Source organism: Manduca sexta, chromosome 17 (genome assembly GCF_014839805.1).
Source record: "Manduca sexta isolate Smith_Timp_Sample1 chromosome 17, JHU_Msex_v1.0, whole genome shotgun sequence".
NCBI classification, from domain to species: domain Eukaryota; kingdom Metazoa; phylum Arthropoda; class Insecta; order Lepidoptera; family Sphingidae; genus Manduca; species Manduca sexta.
The window spans coordinates 4,437,714-4,461,291 of NC_051131.1; the positions used below are offsets into that span (position 1 = coordinate 4,437,714).

Sequence of the window (23,578 nt, forward strand, 5' to 3'; positions counted from 1 at the left end):
AATCTTGTACTTGAAATAATTGTACCTATAATTCTTTGTAAAGAAGAGTATTGTGTTATCTTTAATATTAATTTTATATTAGAAATTATCTGTGTCCATGTAGAGGTCTTTCAGATTTTAATACAGAGTATTTCAAAAACTATTATAAAGGCCACCTTAATCTATATTGGACTGGAATAGAATGCCGGGAGAAGTTAGAACTTCAATTCATTATCCAGCCTCCAATATATAACTTCACCCTTTTCCAAGTTATCTTTATGCTATGTTAAAAACAAAAAGAAACCAAATTACTGACATGTTGGTACATGTGTCAACAGCTAGCGTGATTGATGAAAAGCCTAAGCATTACATTAGTAGAGTCGTATCTACAATCCGCTTCTAGTAGCAGAATGTTGTTACAAAGGGATGGTGATGATATTACAATAAAAGAACAAGTTTGATTCGTAAAAAAAAAAATTATATGCACACTTCAGTCATAATTTGTAAGAACTATCTACAGCTAACAATATCAGTAACTTCTACAGAAATTTAAATATTAATGGAACTTTCATAACTTTCAGCTATCGAATAGATGATAGTATTTTCATAGTCATGAATGAATCGTGTTCAATGAATCGATTCGACTCGACGGACAGTGAAAGATGATTGGCTACGAGTATGTAACGTTGAAGTTGCTTTTTCGTGACGTTCTCTATCGAATATCGATAGTCCTGCTTTCTATTCGTTCACTCGTTCTTGTTAAACTTTCATAGGAAAACGCATATGTGCATGTTATGCCACACTTTTGATTTGAATTAGGCTGTTAATAAGATTGCTATTTACAAAGGGTGTTTTTTATTAGTAGTTATCCTTGATGAATGATTGTCATGATACATATAAAAATATTATTAATAAAGATTACTATAACATTCTACTTATTTTTTGCGTATTTCTATTTAAGTTAAAACCTTTTCTTAAAACAGGTGAATTATATTATCCTATGCTAAAAATATCTTGTTTATTCCAGACATATTTTTATAAATTTCGACGAAACTGATATAGCGTTTTTCTTGTAAATAATCAAACAGAATGGATCAAGTTGAAACGATTCAGGATATTGGATTTCTTTTCTCTCAGCGACTATACAAAATTTTGATTAATTATTCCTGAACAATTTTCTTTGAATTATAAAATCCCTTATTGAATATTTAACGATTTTAACGATAAAACTTTATCTTTGAAATATTCTGTCACGGTCAGTTCCTCAGTTGATTGAGGATTATGGTTTTAAGATTTTGTGATTTAAAGCGAGACTTACATTTTTGATATATCATGCACCTAAAAGTACGCAATAATATTTTTGTCTATTACGTAAAAGGAGGTACGTAATCAATTAGCTTTGTACAAAATATGCTCAGTATTAAAAAAAAATGAATTTCTAAAACCCTACGATAATAGTTAAAATCCTGCGTATCCCTCACATTGTATTATTATTATTTAACTTCGCCTCTGTACGACCTAATAAAGTTTCATAATCAGCCGGCCCTATGTAAATTTATTCAACCCTTAATTTTAGTTGTGTGGCTACTTATTAAGGTATAAAATGTTATTAAACCAAACATTCACGATACACTTTCTAGATATAGGTTACAGTTAATTTTATACACAAAATTATTGTTTTTTTACAACGTATTATAAAATATCTTGTTACAAAAATGTAACATCCTGTGCTCGCAGGTACCCGAGGGTTTGCTGTTGTATGAAATTTATTTTTATTTTTCACAAACGAAGCTCACGATAAACAAGGTACTAAAAGAACACTAAATTCTGCAAATAACATACTTGGTTCCTCGTCTTGATACTCGATTTCGCACGGTTTTATATCTGCATATAAAATGTAATACGTGTGATTTTCACGTACTGTTAATCGTTCCTTAAGAATACTCAAAACCACGCATTAATGGCACAAACTGAGTCGACCAAGCGTATGTTAACTCTCAAATGTTGGAACTTTATGGGGATAATATCGCCCCGGGGAATGTCCTTCGAAACAACTGTGTTGGGAGTGTGCTCTAGCTACGCACGCAACACACGACATAAGGGGCTTTAGAACTAAGAATTTACGCGTGTACCCTGAAGTGCTCACATCTAGTACAGGCCAGGGTGAGCTATGAAGTTGAGGAAAATTTACAGAAATATATTTGTTTTTGCTGTTTTGCTAAGCGAAACAAATGTAAAATGTTACATAATTAATTACTATATATCATAAACTTTACATTAAATAATAAATATTTATGCATACTATTATAGGGAAATTCTTACCACTATGCGGTTTTGTGTTTATCGAAGCTCATTTTTCAACAATTCAATTATTGTTCGATGCTGTATATCCGCCCTGTATTTGTTATAACAATGATTTAATCAAAAAACAATATTAGTATAATTTAAAAGGGACTTATTTTATGGTTATAAAACAGATAACCGTACAGAAAATAAAAATGTGTCGACTGTCCACAGCAAACTCAATAAGTGAACATATGGATGTTCATCGTCAATTTAAGCGCGTGTTTGGCTGCAGACACGACCAATAAGTTATGCAAATCTGTAGCGAATCAAACTGGACTCGATCGCACGGATTCCACTGATGTGTATTGAAAGCGTACAAAATAGCCAGCGAATAGTTGGGCTTTAGTTCACCGGCATTATTGTCGGTAAACTGTTCTCCCGAACAATTATGGAACATAGCTGGAAATGGTGTAACGAACACCGGCAATACCTTATTTTTGTCATCTAGTGTTTTTGATAAAAACGTGGCTTCATGTGGCAGGTTTTAGTTACCACCTATTTTACGAGGTATCAGTAAACGCTTTACACTTGTCAAATGTAATATTGGATGATCAAATACAAAAATGACATTGCCAATTGTGCTCTGAAATAAATGGTAATCAATTGAATAATCAATTATTATTTATATTATAATTGAGTACCATCTTACTTGGTTAGGAGTCAGCTGTAGGTATAATATTTTACGGTAACACATTTACTTGGACATTGTGAAACAAAGCGATATCTCCATGGTATTTATTTATGAAGGCTTAAAACGGTTTACTTGTTGCGAGTGACTTCAGTGACCAAGTCAACTGAAGCTTTAAAACCGCCTATCTTAAGCGAAATATTGCGTGACACAGCTTTGTATTTTTTAAATAGAAAAACGTGATTAGTTTATCGAATAAAACTGTAAATCACTTTTTTCATAAAGATTGTGATAAGTTTAAGCCACTATTCAAATTGATAATTGACTTTCTTGTATTGTTAATGAAAAATTTAATTATTGATAGATACAAATGTAATCAGTAATAGGTAATCTATGATCATACATTAATAACATGAGTGACAATGTGTAAGGATAATCGGAGCAGTTAAGTTCTTTTTTTGTTTTTTTTTGTGTTTCTGGGTAGTACTTAACAACTGTTCATAAATAGGTGCTAATCAGACAAGTAAGTCATTGTCTATTGTATAAAAAATGTACGGTTGGTCAAAAAATTATTCGAATTCACAAATACATACACGATCACAAGTGAAAGTAAAACGGAATATTTATAAAAGCTCTCCCGTGTTAAGGAGTCAACACAATCATGGGTTACTTTCGAACATGGATAAGTTCGCGAATCTTTTATGAGACGTGCTCTTGAGTCCGCCGCGAGAGGCCGCACTTATCGGCAAAGCCGTGGAGATTTGTGCAACGAGATGATTTTCTTTTCATCTCGTGCCGTTGTCGATCAAAACTCACGTCGGCTATTTTCAACTTATTTGATACTACGGAAGTGATTGAATATTTTATAGGAACTATAGATTTTGAACGATTCTTATAAGAGATTGTTAATAATATAGATACAAATAAAGGAAACGAAAGCGGATAAGCTATTTAAACGATGATAAATTAGTTTATCTTTTTTTTATTATCTAAAAAAAAAAACTAGCATTGAAATGCGCCATCTTCTAGCTGCTCTGACCGCAGTAAATACAACTATAAAGTCGTTACTTTGTCTGTTTTCTGTAAGACTGATACCATTTCTGTCTAGCTGTTTGAACTAAGAAAGTTTTTTTTCAAAGCTTTTTACAATTAAGTTTAATCCAGCTATACATAATATGCATACCTATAAGAGATGTCTAGCAAATTCATGGAGCAGCAAATATATTAAAATTAATGTGTGTAATTTATTTTAATGTATTTATTTCGGTTCCTTAACATCTCTTACATTTTAGAAATAACCGATTTTAATCACATTATATTTCGTACGTTGTAATTGCATTACGAAGAGCGATATAACAAGGAAACATTCGGTGCCTTCATTAGGGCGATTACTTGTCGCCGAGTAAGTTTCGGTCATGTACACTACTGAGAGAAGTGAGAAAGACGCCAACTCGTAACGTAATTGCGTAACTTTTACTCCCGCTTTTGTACTGACAAAGTCTTGGTCGATTGTTGTAATAGTGGTAATTATTTCAGCCTGCTCCTCGCAATACAATTAAGATGAAACGATCTCTGTACTTAGCTCTATTGTTGTTTGATGGATGTACGTGATTAGATGTGTATCATAAAACGCTCAATGTATTTGTCTATTTTCAGAAACAAAGCATGAACTAGAAGATCTCATGGCTGATGTCAAGAAAACTGCCAACAAAGTTAGAGGAAAATTAAAACGTAAGTTAACGTTATATCAGCTGAATGGGGTGTTTGAGTTTTTTTCTAACTTTTATAAAATATGTACGTCGTATAAATTCTAAAACAGAAAAATTATTGAAATCTGATGCAATATCTACAAGCTATAGGCCATTGAAATTGCGTAGTAGAGGCGAGTTCGTCCGTGGCGAGCGTACGAAGTAGACGTGTGCGCAATTTTCTTGCAAATAAATTAAATTAGTGCTAATTCGAAACCAACCTAAAGCTAACAACAATAGCGAAGATTCTCGGTTGCAAACAACTGTCCGCACGGCGTGGGGATGGCATCGTAGGAGTAGTTACAACAGATTCAAACAGGCTATCTCACTCTTACCACAACGAATATTTCAGACTGGTGACATTAACAATCTAACCAAAGATTAAATTTAAAAAAATGAGTTTACAATGTAGCCCACCTAAAACACCGAGTGGAACTTCGGAAACACAACCCAGTTTTCCAAAAGAGTCCTACACACCGCGAATAACATTTTGAAAACGAAAGCAGCCAGAAGATGATCGGAGCATGAAAATGGATTTTGAGGGTTTCAGGAAGGAAGTTTTATCTATTCTCCAAGACTTTACAACAACACAAAACAGCAATATAACGAAAATATCAGATAATACAACTACCATCAAACAGCAAGTACAAAGTATTAAACTTAAAACGGATAATATATTACTAGAACAGAGCAATCTTAAATTGGAAATATCTGAACTAAAAACAAAATATACTGAAGCGGAAATGAAGATCAGCTCCTTAGAGAATGATATCAAAGGATTTAAAGAATTGGAAAGAAAAACATGTGATAAAATCGTAGCACATTACGAAAGTATTATGGCTGAAGTACAAGAACGAGCTATAAAAGAAAAGAACCTCATAGTAACTGGTATACCTGAAATAAAGTCCACTAACACGGAGGAAAGAAAAAATACGACACTGAAGAAACGATTAAAATCATCAAACTTGTTGATACGAACAGCCCCCCACCTGAATTTTGTAAACGAAAAGGTAGACATCAATTGGGAAAACCTAGACCTATTAAGGCTATATTTGCAAGTCAAAAGAGTGTAAAAATATCTTACGTAAGATATCAGATATAACTTGAATAATATATAAATTTACTCGGACAGTACAGAACAGCAACAAAAATACTTAAAATTGATCCAAGAGGAACTTAAGTCTCGTAAAAATAATGTATATTATTATAAAATACATAAACGGATTACCGAATATATTAGAATCAAAGCCAAAAAACTAATAAAAACTAGCAAATTAAATTACCGTAATGAACCTATAACGTAACAAGTGGTAAGGAGTTATAAAGCTATCCATAGAAATAAAAAGTCCTTGTGCATCTTGTATACAAACAAAAGAAGTCTCGTTAAAAAGGGGTAAGTTGGATGAGCTGAAATGTGCATTACATGCTATATACAAAATTCATATTGGAGTAATAACTGAAACATGGATAAAATCGGAACGTGAAGCCTTAAACTACATATACCAAATTATACACACTATTTTAATTATAGAACAAAAAGTCGGGGGTACGCGTTTCCATTTATATACATAACGACATCAAGCACAGCTTAGTAGAAGATCACTGTAAAGATGATAATCATTACCTTTGGGTACATGTAAAGAAAATTTTTTCTGGATGTCTGTGTTATATATAAACTTGGTGACTTTAATCTGAACCTGTTAGAAAAGAAGAAAAAAATAGCACAATATAAGAATACTCTTCGTCAAAATGGATATTATATATTGAACAAAATAGATAAACAACATTGTACAAGAGAAACAGCAGATACAAATACTATTCTGGATCACATAGTCACTAATCTTCAAAATCATCCTTTCCATCTGACTATACTAGAAACATCAATATCTGATCATAAACAAATATACTTTGAGAAACACAGAATCCATCCAATTCCTGTCCGAAAAGTTGATTATGTGAAAGTAAACTATGAAAACCTGCATAAGTCTATTGCTGATTCGTTTACGAATTTTGATAGTGATTACAATACTCTTGAAAAACTGTTAATAAGAACAATACAACACAAGAAATCCAATAGAACAAAAATCTTAAACTTACCCAAGAAAGACTGGATTAACAGTGACATTATAAATGCAATTGAAAATAGGAATGCAACGTGGAAGAAATCTATAAGTGATCTGGTAAACGCAGTAATAAAGCTAAAATTAAAGGAACTAAGAAGCAAAACATTTAAATATATACAAACAGCAAAATCTGAATATTACCACGTCGCCTTTAGAAATTGTAATGGTAAAACCTATTAAAATCTGGAACTTAATAAATGAACTTAGTAATAACAAAATTAGAGAACAAAATACAGTACCTAAATTAAAAATTGGTACGGAACTAGTTACTAAGGAGTACATAATATGTGAATATTTCAACGATTTCTTTGCTACCGTTGGTGCTCAATTAGCTAATGAAATATCACAAAAACACCATGTTATAAATAATATGCAACATAAAAATACCAGTGAACTTACAAAACTAAGGATGACATCTGAATAAGAAATCCATAAAATAATTAAAAATCTTAAATCTAACACTAGTTCAGGTGTAGATGGCATAATTGCTAAAATACTTAAAAGTATAAATAATATTATATCGAAACTCCTGAGTAGATGTATTAACAAGTGTTTAGCAGAAGGGGTGTTTCCTAACTCTCTCAAGATAGCAAAAGTTAGCCCGATATACAAATGTGGCGACAAACAAGACCCTAATAATTATAGACCTATTTCAGTACTCCCGGTTATTTCAAAGATTTTTGAAAAAGTGATACATAAGAGACTATCTGAACATTTAGATTCTATACATTTTCTTAGCAAATGCCAGTACGGTTTCAGACCCAAATCTAATTACATTATCTCTTACAATCGATCTGATAACTGACATTAAGGTCGCTATCGACAAAAAAGATATTGTATTGGGTATTTTCATTGACCTGAAAAAGACCTTTGATACCGTTAGCCACAAAATACTAATTGAAAAACTTCATAAACATGCAGGGATAAAAGGCAATGCTTTGGCTATGTTTAGATCATATCTGGATAATCGGTACCAAATTGTACAGTATAAAAGCAACACCAAATTAATAACGTGTGGCGTCCCACAAGGATCGATCCTAGGGCCAATTTTGTTTTTAGCTTACATCAATAACTTGGATGAGATAGAATTAAAGGGAAACCTAACACTTTATGCAGATGACACATGCCTATTTTACTTTGGTCCAAACATAGACACTTTAGTACAACAAGCACAAGCCGATTTAAACACAGTTCAAAACTGGTTTCTACGTAACTTACTATAAACGAATCTAAAACAAAGTATCTGGTCTTTTCGGCATTAAATAAGAGAATAAATGAACACCCACCACTGACTATCAATGGTGTGAAACTAGATACTTCAGAAAATGAAAAATACGTCGGCTTGATATTAGATAGCAAACTGACATGGAAGTCCAAACTAGAAAAAAATCGGTCGAAACTTATTTCTCTCACTGGTGCACTCAAAAATATAATCCACTGCATTCTTTTAAAAACACGATACACTATACACAATTCCTTAATAAAACCGAATCTCGACTATCTTCCAGAAATATGGGGTTCTGCCCATAAAACAAATTTAAGTACCGTACAAACAGCCCAAAACAAATTAATAAAAAATCTGTTCAGATACAAATACTTTACACGTATCAACTTAATTTACAAAGAGACTAAATTATTGAACCTAAAACAAAATCACATATATAGCACTTACTATAAATATTAGTAAGAAAAATATTAACAAATGATCTTCATTGTCGCATCACATTCACAAGAAGAACGGATATACAAAAATTAAAACAAGGCAAACCAACAATATTGTTCTTCGTACACCCAGGACTCACTATGGCAAGAGTATTTTGTTTGAGGGAGCGAAATTATATAATAAATTGCCAAAAGACATAATGGAAATACGATTTACGGCTTCTTTTAAAAAAGCCCTAAGGCGTCACGTTTTAAACCTAAATTAAACACATGTTATACAGTTAAACTAAAAAAAAAATATATACAAATACAGTAGTTATAATTTTACTTTAGAAGTATAATCAGTAATTAACTGACTAATTGTTTCGTCTAACTGGCCCAGTTACGATGTAGATTGTTATTCCGAGTTATTGGAATTTTGCCGCCGCGCTGCTTCGGGTGGGTAACCCTACACAAAATTACCCACCAAAACACTATTAGACTTGCACAAAATGTGATTCTGCTGTTTGTAATTGTATTTGAAGTGTATTTATATTGATGGGTGTTATGAATAATTTTTGATGTTGATTTAACAAAATGTATATTCATGTCTATGAAATTGTTATTTGTAAATTTAGTTATCATTGTTATTAATAATTTACTTGTCATTGCAATAGTATATCTTTATAAAATGCTCGCCTGTATAGAATAACTATGTTAAGTAGTTTTCTCAATAAGTGATTAATTTATAATCTTATGAGAAATAAATGATTCTTAAACCTTAAACGTTAGTGTGAAAAAACAGAAACGAAATACTTGCATGTGACGTCCGCAGGCATTACGATCCGTGCGAAAGAAAGAGATAGAGTGATGTGCCCACTCCACGCCCACTCCTGCACGTAGCATTATTTGAAATTTAAATTACTGTCTCATTTCTTATCGAATTTTAATGCTGTCTTCATAGGATTTCTTTTTTTATACTAATTTCTGTTACATATTAAAAAATGCACAAAATCAAACATAATCAAATACCCTATTGTTCATCTGTGATGGTGTTTATTAATAAAATAATAATAAATTCACAGACATAGAGCAGAACATCGAACAAGAGGAGCATTCTAACAAATCGTCAGCCGATTTGAGGATAAGAAAGACACAGCACTCGACGCTGTCGCGCAAGTTCGTCGAGGTGATGACAGAGTACAACCGCACGCAGACCGACTACAGGGACCGGTGCAAAAGCAGGATACAGCGGCAGCTCGAGATCACGGGCCGCGCCACCACCGACGACGAGCTCGAGGAGATGCTCGAACAGGGCAACTCCGCTGTATTCACTCAAGGGGTCAGTGGGTCTTTTATTATAGCAATTGAAAAGCAACCTTAAATGCATTGAAGCTGAAGTTCTATTCAGCTGAAATTGCAGGTCGTTTTAACGTGTGTCATCTTTTTACTACGTGGTGTATCTTTCGAATACGATTATCTGCATTCAATATTAGTGTTAAAAAAAATACGCTTATCCCTTAATGTCACTAATATAAAATCATCACATTATTTTTTATATAAGAATTTCTCAACGAGGTCAGTTCACTCATCCGGCAGACGTCCTATTATACGTTTTTGCTTAATTACGAACCCCGAGAGGTAATATAGTACCGTTAGTTAGCAGATATGTTTTTGCTATAAATTAACTCTTGCATATTACAAGAACCTTCCTGCGTCAACTAGATAGTTAGCGACGCATACATGTCATTTACATTCCCGCTGGCTGTATACAAAGCTTTGCTTACGGTATTGAGCCGTTAATTAAAACGGCTCTGTAAACAGTGAACACTATTTTCAAATAGTATACGATTAATATATCTGGAAAAATGTGTATGTTTCATTGAAGTGAATGGTAAAGATAAGTGTAATAATGACTGTCTCGTAGTTGTGTTGCGCACGACTGCAGTGTCGGGGTCTCGGGTTCGAGCCCTGGGTCGGAATTTTCGGAATGGAATACATAAATACAAATTAACTATTTATTTAATTAATTACACAATAGTGTCACGTTGTAGAGATAATACTGTTATATTGTAATAAACTATAAATTGTTTATCTATAATATATTTTAACAACCGAGTAATTACAAGGTCTTGACTAAATGCTCCATTGTTGTAACGATAAACGTGGGTCTCGTTAAAATAATGAAATATGTTTTCTTTTGTTTTATAGTTATTAAAAAACCGGTCAAGTGCGAGCCATAGTACTCGCGACCTGGAGAAGTTGACAAGCTTTGGTGGTTGTAATTGTACCAATTAAAATGTTATATCCCTGACAAAGAAGACCAAAAAATTTAATTCGTGAACATGAAAGTGATTAAAATAATTTCAATGATCAAAACTATTTCTATAGAATAATCTTGCACTTAATTACATATATATGACGTTTAAAATTACTCGAATAACATTTCCCTCTTTACAACTAAACTAAAAAAGCAGCTGTAGAATACACCCTTCACGTATTAATATACGGATATGCAATGATTACAGATAATAATGGAGACGCAGCAAGCGAAGCAGACGCTAGCCGACATCGAGGCGCGACACGCCGACATCATCAAACTGGAGACATCCATCCGCGAGCTGCACGACATGTTCATGGACATGGCGATGCTCGTCGAGAGCCAGGTCAACACACATTATATTACTAACAACATATATACATATATATCAGAGCTGGAAAAATTTGAGCATACTACGTGGTGGATTTTTTTGTACGCAAATGTGGGTTCAATTATGTGCAAAAAAGTCTCCTACTACGTAATAGTGTGCTCAGTTGATTGCCGGCTCTAATAGCTCATGAACTGATGGAAGTACCAAAAACCCATGAACTAGCTGCCTATGGTAAAGCTGTTATAGCTAAGAGTTTCCGCTGATGGTAAAAATAATTCAAAGGGCATGTAGTATTGATGTATCAAAGGGCGTGCAAAACAGTTCAGAAGAGTAAGTGCACGCATATAAGTAGTGAATCACTAAATCTCTCCCTATGGATACAGGGTGAAATGATCGACCGCATTGAATATCATGTAGAACACGCTGTGGACTATGTCCAAACCGCCACACAAGACACGAAGAAGGCCCTAAAATATCAGAGCAAAGCTCGACGGGTGAGTGGTCATTCCGATGTCGATTCATTCATTATTAATCAGTGTTTTTTTTGTTTGTCCCCGTCCCGTCCCGCCGCCCCCCTCGACCTGTCCCTACTCCGTGTCCGTTCCGTTGCCCGCCCGTGTCACATTATGTTGTGAATGATTTGGTTCGATAAAATTATGCATTTGTTCATGTCGATTATCCGGTGATTGGTTCACACTATGTTTTGTTTTCGTTTTACTCCCTGTATGTACTCACACAAATACGCTTTGACTGTTGTGTTCTTACTGTTGATAATGCTCAAAATAACACTGGGTTACAATGGGCTTCTGAACCTAACGTTTTGATTGTGTGTTTCACTAATTTATGACTTCATTGGTGTGTGCGTAATTTGCCTTTTTGTTACTAACGCATATAACATTGGTTTTCATATGTTGTAACATGTATTTTGTAACAAATTCTTGTTGTATTATGTATTACGTATACATATATATATTATATATACATATTGATGAGTTATGTACTAATTGTAATAACACTATATGTTAATCACGTGTGTCGGTTTGCTGTTTATTTTTATGTAATGATTAGGAAATTTCTTGTGGCTATTTTATTTTGCGGTTTTCGTGTTCTCAACATCCTCGTAACAATCTAACCTTCCACTTCAGCCTCTATATCGTCGGTTCCTGTAACATATATTGCTGTGGGGTGTTATTGTATCAAATATACGTATGAACCAATCGGGCGTAAGCACTGGTCTGGTCCACTCGCGGTCCTCGTCCCTCCCAGCGTTGCCCTTAGCCGAGCAGGGCGAGCTCGTCGACCGCATCGAGTACCACGTCACGCAAACCACCGACTACGTCGACACCGGCCGCCAAGAGATCAGTAAAGCACGCCAATACATGATCAAAGCGCGAAAGGTAACGCCGCCAGACCAATACAATTACTATCCAATGTAACAAACTTAACACGGGGATGAGGCGTCACAGTCCCACTCGACAATATAATAATCTCTATCACTATACTCTTAAACGACATCGAGTTCCCACGAGGGCTCGTAATGTTCTTTTGGATTCTTCAAAATAATTTTGCACTGATTTCTTCGCATACATTCTTTTATGTGCACGTTGCATGGATTAAATGCCGGAACGAAAATGTTAATTATGAATGTTATTTTAAGGTAACAAAATACGTATTCGAATGTAGGTGATAATTTTATGACTCCTCTACGAGGCAGTATTGATTGTCACATAAGCTTTACTTGCACATTATTGTATGCTGATCAACGAACTCTTGCTTACATTTCTCTGACAGTGTAGTCAAGGGGCCATATTCTGTCTACGGGGGCTTCCGTCTTTTTGCAATTACAATCGTTCTAATGAGAGGACAGCTTTGATAGCCATATAGATGAGAGTGGAAAATCTCTGAAATATCTATATAGCTATGAGAGCCGTCTTTCAATTAGAACAGCTGTCATTCCAAAAAGGCGGATTTTCCCACGTAGACGGAATAGGGCTCTCTGACTATATTTATAAGCCATGAAGTTACAAAATTCCATTTTATATACAAAATCGATTGTATCTTCTATATTATATTTTCCTTGATCAGAATACGTTATTTCCACTATTTCGCTAGTTTCGTTCATTATTATATTTTGTAAAGGAATTTGTCCAAATTTCGACATTCCAAAAATCGTCTAAGTCAAAAATTCAATATAATAATAGAACGAAACGTAAAATCACATTATGCATACGTTCGTTAGCATTTCTGTGCTTTTCGCACTCGATGTTTAGACGCTGATTGTGATGGCATGGTGATGGCAAGACAGCTTATTGTAAAATTGTTAATTAAACTGTACTACATTACTACGTATTGAAAGCAAGAATATATTAAATAAAATTTCTCACAATACAGTTTTGTCAGAACAATATTTTTCTCAACTCAAAGAAGCATGTTTATATAGTTATAGAAAAAAACAATTGCAAATTTTTAACACTTATAATATTTGAAATTCAAATTTGCCTTTAAAAATCAGGCAATGACAAAATATAGTCCATATTTTTTTTAACATCATATAACCGCTTGTGACCAATAGCAAATATTCATTTACGGCAAATATTTTATTTTGTGTTTGTTTTTCTTTTGTCATTGCAGAAAAAAATCTTCATCATAATATGCCTGTCTGTTACGCTGATAATATTAATAATAGTTCTCGCAATCATGCTGAGCTAAGCGGCGCGGGCGTCGCCGGCTAGTGACGTCACACAGTCAGCCCTCACCGATGATACGGACACATGAATTCAGTTGGTTTCTCACAAGCATCCAACATTGATATTCGTTTGTATACACTACGTTTTTAATATTATGTATCTTAATGTATTCGCTTGCGTTCACATAATGCGCCAAATATACATGATAATTGTCCTCGATCTAACATTATGTGGCATATGTAAGTATTCCAATCACGGTACATAATACATGATGATACAATGCAACACAAAGACCAACTTGTATGACATGTTTATCCTAGGGTTGAGGTGGCACTACAGACCGAAGCCAGACGGACAAACAGACTAGTCCTAGAGAGAAATATGTCAAGCAAGTATTACGGACCTCGTGATACCTTGTAGCACAAATATTACTTTATATAAATGTTGTCTCCCGTTTCATATACAAGTCTATTTCTATACCTCTATGGTAGAGTTTGAAGACAATATGTGAAAAGTGCAATAACATAGATTGTGCTTTAGGTTAGGTACATAAGTTATTTAATTATAAAGTTTAGCTTCGCTGGTGTTACCAGATATAAAAAACCAAAATCTGTGTAAATAATACCTTATTGAATGTGTAATTAAAATATTTAAATATGATTGAAATTCAAGTTATATAAAACTCTTCTGTATCTATCAATTGAATATAAATTTCATTCACACAGTGGCGAAAGGTCTAACGCGATTCCTGCCGGATTTCCTTTATGTAGAATCTAATTATCATCAGAACAGCATGCAAACTGCATTTATACATATTAGTAGCTATATATTGCGTTCCCTTTCGGATGAGTTCACCTTTCGCCATTATCATACATTGCTGTCTTAATACATATGATAATTAAGTCGTCTTTAACTAAGAGCTGTTACTTAGTCATTATTACTTTAAGAGGCAGTTGCTCATAATAAAAATAAAATTATAATGAATGAACAAAACAAGGCTTTGAAGCTATTTTTTTTATTATTTTCTGTGGAATTAGATTATATCTATATATATAAAAATGAATTGCTGTTCGTTAGTCTCGCTAAAACTCGAGAACGGCTGAACGGATTTATCTTATCTTGGTCTTGAATTATTCGTGGAGGTCTAGGGAAGATTTAAAAGGTGAGAAAAATTCGAATAATTGCCGGGAAAATCCTCAAAACAGCATTTTTCTATTTCCCATACAAACGTTTTCTAACTAATACGTAGAGTCAATTTGAGCTTTATTGCTATTGTATAAAGTTCACTGTTGTCTAAGCAATGTAGGTGTGTTCCTAACATCAAAGCAGTGTGCGTTGGAGCACAGAATATAATAATGTAATGTCGCGTTCTGAAACTCAACAAAAGTGATATCGCGGACCCGACTAAATTGAACAGTCACAAAATTTTATATATCATTAGTTATTATTTGGTTGGCTTCACGATATTATTTCTTTTGTTTTACTTTAAAATGCATGTTTTCGTTATGGACAATTTTTGAGCTACTTTTGCATATCTATACTTATAATAAATCTGTAGAGAGGTCAATTCTGTACATAAAATATATTTCCAAAATAACTGGGGGTGATTAGGGATCGATACTGATGCCAAAAATGCAATTAGTAAAATTTTTGTCTGTCTGTATAACCGTTATAGAAACAAAAACTACTCGACGGATTTTAACTTAACTTGGTACAATTATTTTTCATACTCCTGAGCTGGTTATAGTATACTTTTCATCACGCTACAATTAATAGGAGCATAGCAGTGATGGAAAATGTTGGGAAAACGGGAGAAGTTACTCCATTTTTAAGCTTCCGTCATTTCGTGTGCAACCTTAATGGTTAAAAGTTCCTTCGATTTCACCAGGATCCCATCATCAGACCCTGACCGGACAATCGGACCACCTGCATACCACCATAAATTAAAAAAACATCCCGACAAATTGAGCACCTTCTCCATTTTTGAAACCCGAAATCCACGCGGGCGAAGCTGCGGGCGGAAGCTAGTTTTTAATGATTATGAGCAACCATCTTTAGTAATTCAATACAACTACTTCACAATAATTCTTTGAACAGTATTTATTCTTAGTGTAAGTTTAATTCTTACGTTAAACTATATTTTTTAATATGATTCATTGATTTCTGTATTTTCCATTTCAAATACACTCTAAAGCTGCATTATAAGCATCATCAAATGTTCTAATGTATGTTTTAGCAGAAACTTGAAAATGAAATCTATAATTATAATAATTGAAATATTGTATAAAAAGAAATGCTTTTAACGTTAGTTGACAGTGGGGTTCTAGAAGATATAAAACTATGTCTTAATATTTCCTATATAGAGTAGATATTTGAGATGAGGCATTAAAGGCAGTGACTTACTTCTACAGTTAAAGGAAAACATTCTTAAGAACTCACATATAAACTCCTTCATTTTTTTAAATAAATGTCTCGTATTTACAAATTTGGGACAAGTTAATGCTAAATCTTTTAAATCTTTTTATATGCAAATCGATCGTGTTTCTTCAGATTATTAACAATGTAGAAACTATACGAGTTTTTCCCAAAATTTTCCTGTAACCACTGCTATTTAGGTTGTCGCTATTAATGCTTTATCTCAAAACTACACCCTCCTGTAGATCACGTCGGTAAAAATTATTCATGTTACAAATAATTATTCTAATTTCTTGTAATGAAAACGGTTGTAAAACAACTTTAACTATATCACAATTTAACTGATTATTATTACTATAATGTTTAGCGTACCCTGTAAACATATTATGTTTATTTTTTAATTTATCTGTATTCGTAAAAGTTCGAATGAGTTACTTAGTATACAAATAATAAATAAAAAAAAATACTGTTGACCTTATGGTTCTTGAAAATTCGATGTTGCCAGATTTAAAAAAAAAACGGGGCGAACAGTGCAGTGTTAACTTGTCCAAAATGCTCATTTGAATGTCCTTGGAAATTTAAGAAAGAATTTTTGAGAAACTACATTTATAGAAAGGTTAATTCCTTTTTTTCCAGTATTTAATACAACATAGAAACTTATTTATTGTATGTATTTCTTCTAAAATGATTTATCTTTTGACTAATTAAATGATTTTGATTTAATCATTTTACAATTTTATAATATATGTATATTAAAATAATATCCAAATCCAGTGCTAGTCACACAATACTGTTCCGCCCTGCATTACGTCTTGTTCACAATAATTGCATTTAAATAAGCATTTTCAAATCTTGATGTCATAATATTACTAAAATTATAGAAAATATTGTATTCATTATTGACTTTAAATTAAATTACGTTATGCAATGTGCAAATATTTATATCTCAAAATAACATGTATTAAACGCACACAATATCTGCAAAATATTTAGGTTCCATAAGATTACGCACTCATGTATTTAAAAAAGACTGTGAGACATAAATTTATTGCCATCGTCATCATAGTTAGTGATGACATATTACTTAATTATGTTAAAGTTCTAATAGAGAGTTATGTTTTCATTTTCATAAATTTTAATATGTAAGTAATTTAGTTACCCTCACAACGAAGGGCACAGTTGAAATGTTGTTTTTATTATTCATGTAAATGAAAAATCTACTCATGTTGTAAATATGTTTATAATTTGAAAATTACATTTATTTATTTTATTTCATTTTTTTTTTTACCCAAGTATTCATGGCAAATGACGCACCCACTAAGTACTTAACGAAGCCTGAACTGAATCACCTGATATCATTCATATTTATAATATTGTAAGATTTAAAGAGTAGAGTGAAAGAAGTCGATAGTCAAGTGCGGCGCTTGGCCACGAAGACATGTGTATAGCGTACTGTTGCATGCTCGCCAACGCGCGTCGTCACTCGACCTCGCCACCACAGAAGAAGATCATGATCCTAGTGTGTCTGCTCATACTGGGCCTGGTCGTCGTGGGCTACGTGTCCAGCTACTTTACTAATGTGTGAGCGGACCGCGACCGCGCTGTCTGTTCGCCAAATGCTCAAAGGTAATTGGTTCGGCGCCGCGGCGGGCGGCGACGGAGCCGGTGCCGGTCACGGGCCGGTCACGAACCGGCCACGTGCCGGTCACGTGCCGCTCACGTGTCGGACACGTGACGCGCGGCCGGATCCGGATCCGCACACGCCCGCCGGACACTTCTAGTCACTAATACTTGTTGTGTTTGTCCAATGTGCAGAAGAAGATAATGATAATGCTGTGCCTGCTCGTGCTCGGACTCATTGCGACCGGCTACGTGTATAGCACTTTCTTCTAAACGGTTCATGGGGGCAGGTTTGACGCGCAATCTTACTGGGCTTCATAGTAAGCATCCATAGTTAGCATTGTGTATGCATCGAACGAGCTCATTAGACAAGAGTTCATTAGTGATTCGGATAAAAAAAAGAGTCTTTATTAAGCCCAGATTAAAAAAAAAATATTGGGGTTATAAATTTGCATGAACCCATTGCAGGATATATGTATTGTTTTCTTTGCAGCGGTTTAAAATTGTTTTTTATTAAAAATCTTAAGTGAACATTTTTTACAAATTAGAAGAAAAGTTATAGCAGTATACCATGTCGCATACACATATAACATTTTTAAAACATCTACATTTGCATACTGTAGTAGATCGTGCCTGCTTACAATAACAATGAAACATTTTAATTCTTATTGTTCAATAGATATTTATTTTATTTTTCGTTTTCATATAATCTCGCACATATTTGTAGCTTATGCAGAAATTAATGTCTGTGGAAATTATAATATTTTATCACTTTTTTTATAATCCTTGCACTTTTCGTTATTTTGCACCTTTTTAATTATATTACTTTTCTTAAACTTAGGTTACAATTACATATTTTGTCTTATATTATATTTAAATGTATAAATCTAGGTAGTTACAGAATAAAACAACATTAAGAATATATTAATAATGTGCAGTTTTAAAACTTTTTTACACTAACAATAATCTAGTCAGGCAAAACAAAAAAATCAGTGTTTAATAAAAAAACAGATTTTGCAACTAAATTGATAATGTCGATTACTAATATTATATTTGCTAAAAAATTAAGTTACATTTTCTCTGTTCAATTATTATTATGTTTGCAATTTAAACTCATAGATGTTTGAAATTTGCAGAACCGTCACGCAGAAACAAGTCGCGTATATTTTGGTGCCTGCATTCCGCCTGGCGATAACCGACATGAAGCAATGGAGCGAATCATCTATCAATACATTATACTCATCTTTAGAACTTTGTCTCAAGCGTTCAAATTGTACTCAAGTATTCCTCATACGAAATCTATACTCTCGGGCAAATGTTAAATATTAATATTGTTAATTATATCGTTAATTTCAATATTATCAAAGCATTAGCTGAAATGTAGTCTTATTTACTTAGCAGTCAGCTACATCGTAACTGAATTATATGAAATATATAATAAACAGACGAACGGAAATAGTGAGCAATAATCTATATACATTAGTTAAATCATTTGTTATAAATAGTATCTTCATGCATTTGCAACATCTATTTAAGCTGTGTAATAATAAATATTTCATAACCACTGAATCATTCCTAACTTACATGTGTATGCAATGCCTAAACACGATCACCTGTCTCATCTAACTAAGGATCGTTGTTTAGCATCATGATATGGAATCGATGTGATGCCATATCTGTGATTATAGCTATATTTAATATTAAGTGGGCTGAGGCTAGAAACTAAAATCTCGGTGGCACAGAGAGATTGCAATTGTCGCAAGCAATGCGCTTTATTGTATTCAGTTTTAGTTTCTAGTCTATCTTAATTTAATATACTTTGACGCAATTCTCCCTTTCATATTAACGTTGTTTAAATTGTAATTATTCCTCTATATATTTAGCTTTAAACTTGTAATTTTAATTTTATCAACCTACCTACACTTGTGTTATTTCATATTTTAAAAACGTTAATAAGTAAGAGGGATTGGTTGTATCTACCTTATAGGCGACGTAGCAATCAGTGAAGTGAAACTGTATACAGTATTTTGAATTATGGTGAAGGCATTGGGTTCTACCTCACAATTAGATGGGTGACTGTACCGACTATAAGCTGGTGTATACCGGTTCGAGTCGTATGCCGTGACCGGGGAGTACTCGGTGGATGTAATGAAGTGTAGAGATGTGAGGTGGTGTGGGAGCGTTCCAAACACTAGGCCATGTACGGTATCATACGTCAAAGGAATTATCCTTTATTGGGCTTAGCAGCTACGTAAAGTCGTTATATACACAAATTCAAGCAGTCTAAATTCACGGGATTCCTTGTTCATTGAGTGTAGTCGACGTCAGTGGTGAGTATTGACGGTGCTGGATGTCCAGTTGCCTCGCCCCTGCAGCCTCGGTTCGGGCCGGGTTTGGTCGTGAGACGACGCCCCTTCCCCCTTCCCCCCGCCGCCCCGCACCGCCCCACACGAAGCATATCGTGCCGGCGTGTCGTCGCCGAAGCAATAATAAAGTTCGATTTACAATTGTAAAATTGTGTTAAACTTTCGAATGTGTGATAGTAGATGCAGTTGTTGTTTAGTTAACTTTATAATAATAATGATAAAATTGTTATCGTGAGTGTAATTTTTAAATAGTAAGAGTACTTTTCAATATAATAGTGTAAACGAGTCATAACAACAAAAATTTGGCGCTTTTTCGATCAGATTAATAATTGCGTGAATGTTAAAATTTTAATTTGATACCTTTTAAGATGTTCTTCGTTGTACAGTAATACTTAATGTAGCCCTCTTAGCTAGGTTAACTTTTTTAATAAATTTGAAGTACAGAGTCTTCAGCAATATAAGAATAGAACAGTATTTTCAGTTTGTAATTTTAAATTGTAGAGAAAAATCACGTGAAAATTCGAGCACCAACATATATTAGCATTTTTCTTATAAGAAAATAACATTAAAATTATTCTTAGAGATTGTGTCGTCAACGATATATTGTTGAGGAGTGGGTATCGAGGACAGAGGCGCGAGTGGATAACGGCACTAAATCTCCAGTCCCTCGTGAGTCGTGGACCGCGGTGTGTGCCCCAGTCTCCTCGTGTATGTGTTGTACTAACTACTCGTTCCCTCGGTGGCACTCGAGTATGAAACAACATGAAGCAATGTTAATTTTAAAAATTTATAGTATAATTAGATTTTTATCTCTAAGAGTAGGAGTTCATCTAGTTGCCTTCGTAACAGTAGAGAAATTAGGTGATACCTTTTCTCGCGATAGCTTCATTATGACCTTCCACATCGTCATGCATGTTCACAATCGCCAGCGGCCGTATTTCGCTTGTGTTACGCGAGCGGGCGGCCTGCGTCCTCCCCGTGTGTCATCCGCCTGCAACAGTCGCGCATTCATCGCGCATACTCATCGCGCTGACTAGCTAGATGCATCTTGGCTCATGTTTAATATAAGTATAATAATTGGTCTCTCGAGGCGAGGCCGCGTACCTGACACCAATTTATCGTTAATAGTAGTGACCGGCAGTGGTGTGCTTACTGCGTCGTTCTGTGTTGTCACTCACCGGAAGCACCTTCGCACAAGAGATGCGTATGCGTGGAGCGCGAATGTGCCACCGCTCGGCGACGCAGCGGACCGCACTCCGCAAGTAAAATAAGTTGTTAGAGTAGGTGTAACCGAACTTCTAGTCAGCTTTTAAAGATCTTTGTTGTTCAAATAATATCAATCTTGTATCGCAATCGTATTTTACGTTTATAGTGTACATATAAGTGAAGTTCACGTGTTCAAGCGGCGCTGACGGCCGCTGCGAGCTCGTCGGCGCGCTTTAGACGAGCGACGCGGCGCAAGCGCACGCGCGTCTGCAGATCTCAATAGTATCGTATTATACATAGATATTTTCATAATCAATAGTATGCATATTGTTGATTGGATTGCAAATTTTGTATAAGTACACAATTAGTATAGTTTATATACTTATGTGTCAATTCTTATAGCGTTTTATTACATAAACAGACGATAGCTAGTAAGTGTTAAAAATAATCCAAAACTAATCGCAATGCTGTTTCATTAAGCTTATTCGACTATTTTTCATTCAATATTGAATGAATGACGTTTTATGAACTCTCCTAATGTTCAATTTAAAAATCTCTGTATAACCGTTGTTACAAGTAAGAAAATATATATTCAGCAATTAAAGACATCCAAGTTTGTAGTTCAGGCGTAGAGTATCTATATTACCTATTTAATCTCCCCTCAGATACGATTGAATTGAGTATAGTCTCGGTGAATTTATGGAACAACGAACAATCGAAATGTAATTATAAGAATCTCCATGATCTAAAGTTGAAACAATAATTTACACCAGTTTTACTGTTTTGACGATTGAATTCTAAATCTTAGATTCTTTAAATAGATTTCATTAACAAATGTGCTCTTTCAAAAATGTCGCGTAGTGTATACCGGCACGCTCTATCTCGTTTAATAATAATAATAGCTAACGGATAATAAAAATAAAATTCTGGTTGCTCCTTTAGGATTGACGCAATTATACTTAAAACAGTTTACAGTGTCACACAATAGAGCCCCAAGCACTCCAGTTTGATTGTATTTCCAGTACGGTAAAGCACAGAAGTCGACGAATGATGCTAACAAGTGAAACCCCACTGATACTCTAATGTTCCACTATATTTACATATTGTTTACGAGTAGAGTCGCTAGACTTCGATTTGTAGTTAAATGTTCGTAATTTATCAAATTTCCACAATTTGTGCTTTGTTCTTTCGGAGTCTTTGATGTTGCTTGACGTTGAATGATATGGAATAAACTTTAGAGTTTCTAACTTATTTTAAATCGTGTTATTTTTTACTGTTTAGTTTAGATGAAAATGTTGAAATACATAGTTTAGTGCCGTTCTAATAAAACGATGTTGTACCCATAAATATTTCATAATTTATATAAAAATTGTATTCCTTCTATAATAAATTGTCTTGTAATCTTCTTGTAAAGGAACACTGATTACATACAACCATTGTTATGCTATTATATACTTATATTATTGATTACAGTGAGATTCTGAACACATTGTAAAATTGAAGTTAGGTTGGTTTTATAGTCATATTATTCTATACGTAGGTTATCAATCTGAAATTCTCTCATAATTATAAAATAAACGGTGTTTTCTGCTGTAATTGTGTTTTATTGCATTCAAAAAGTACCGCTGATCTTTACGGCGACTATGATGGGTTTTACACTTTATATACCATTGTCGCTGTTCGGTCGGATACAAACATCTTATCACCAGGCTAACTAGCGAGTCCAAATAGGAGGAAAGGGACTTTGCATGTCAATTACGAGAAAATCTTGTCTCCACCTTCACGCAAGGTTTTCTTCAAAGGTTTAGAACACGCCTGCACCGCAACTGCTTCGATGGCATAACTGGAGTTCCTTTTGAAAAAAGATAAAAAATCATCCTCAGTGATAAAGACTTAAAATAACTAGCTAGCACAATGTGGGTGTATTATACTTATTCTACATCAAGGAAATAAATGCAATTTATTCAGTTTTTATACTGATACGTAGGTCGTTTCTGTCGAATTTATAATCCGGGAAATGACTTTAGTATAATAGGAAATAAAAATAAAGGACAAAATATTGGTTTACCTTTTACTATTTCGAATAATAACGGTAATTACTAATTTTGATATTATGAAAATACCTAATAGTACGAGATCCCATTGCAGAATTAGTGCACTCATCGAGT

The 23,578-nt window shown here is 34.0% G+C and overlaps 1 protein-coding gene across 6 annotated transcripts in view; it reads left to right on the forward strand.

Moving 5' to 3' along the window:
- The window catches only part of LOC115445168 (syntaxin-1A), a 73,472-nt gene extending 50,466 nt beyond the window's left edge, over positions 1-23,006 (forward strand). Inside the window, exons 4-9 of one of the 6 annotated variants that reach the window (XM_037439618.1) lie at positions 4,610-4,684; positions 9,551-9,807; positions 10,994-11,131; positions 11,500-11,610; positions 17,720-17,844; positions 18,975-23,006. In XM_037439618.1, coding sequence (XP_037295515.1) covers positions 4,610-4,684; positions 9,551-9,807; positions 10,994-11,131; positions 11,500-11,610; positions 17,720-17,803 — 665 coding nt within the window. In that variant the 3' untranslated portion in view covers positions 17,804-17,844; positions 18,975-23,006. Of the gene's footprint in view, positions 1-4,609; positions 4,685-9,550; positions 9,808-10,993; positions 11,132-11,499; positions 11,611-12,261; positions 12,514-13,747; positions 14,847-17,719; positions 17,845-18,033; positions 18,133-18,974 lie in introns of those variants that run through there. The other 5 variants (XM_037439617.1, XM_037439620.1, XM_037439619.1 and 2 more) reach the window with 5 other exon arrangements.
- Positions 23,007-23,578: the final 572 nt, after the last annotated feature.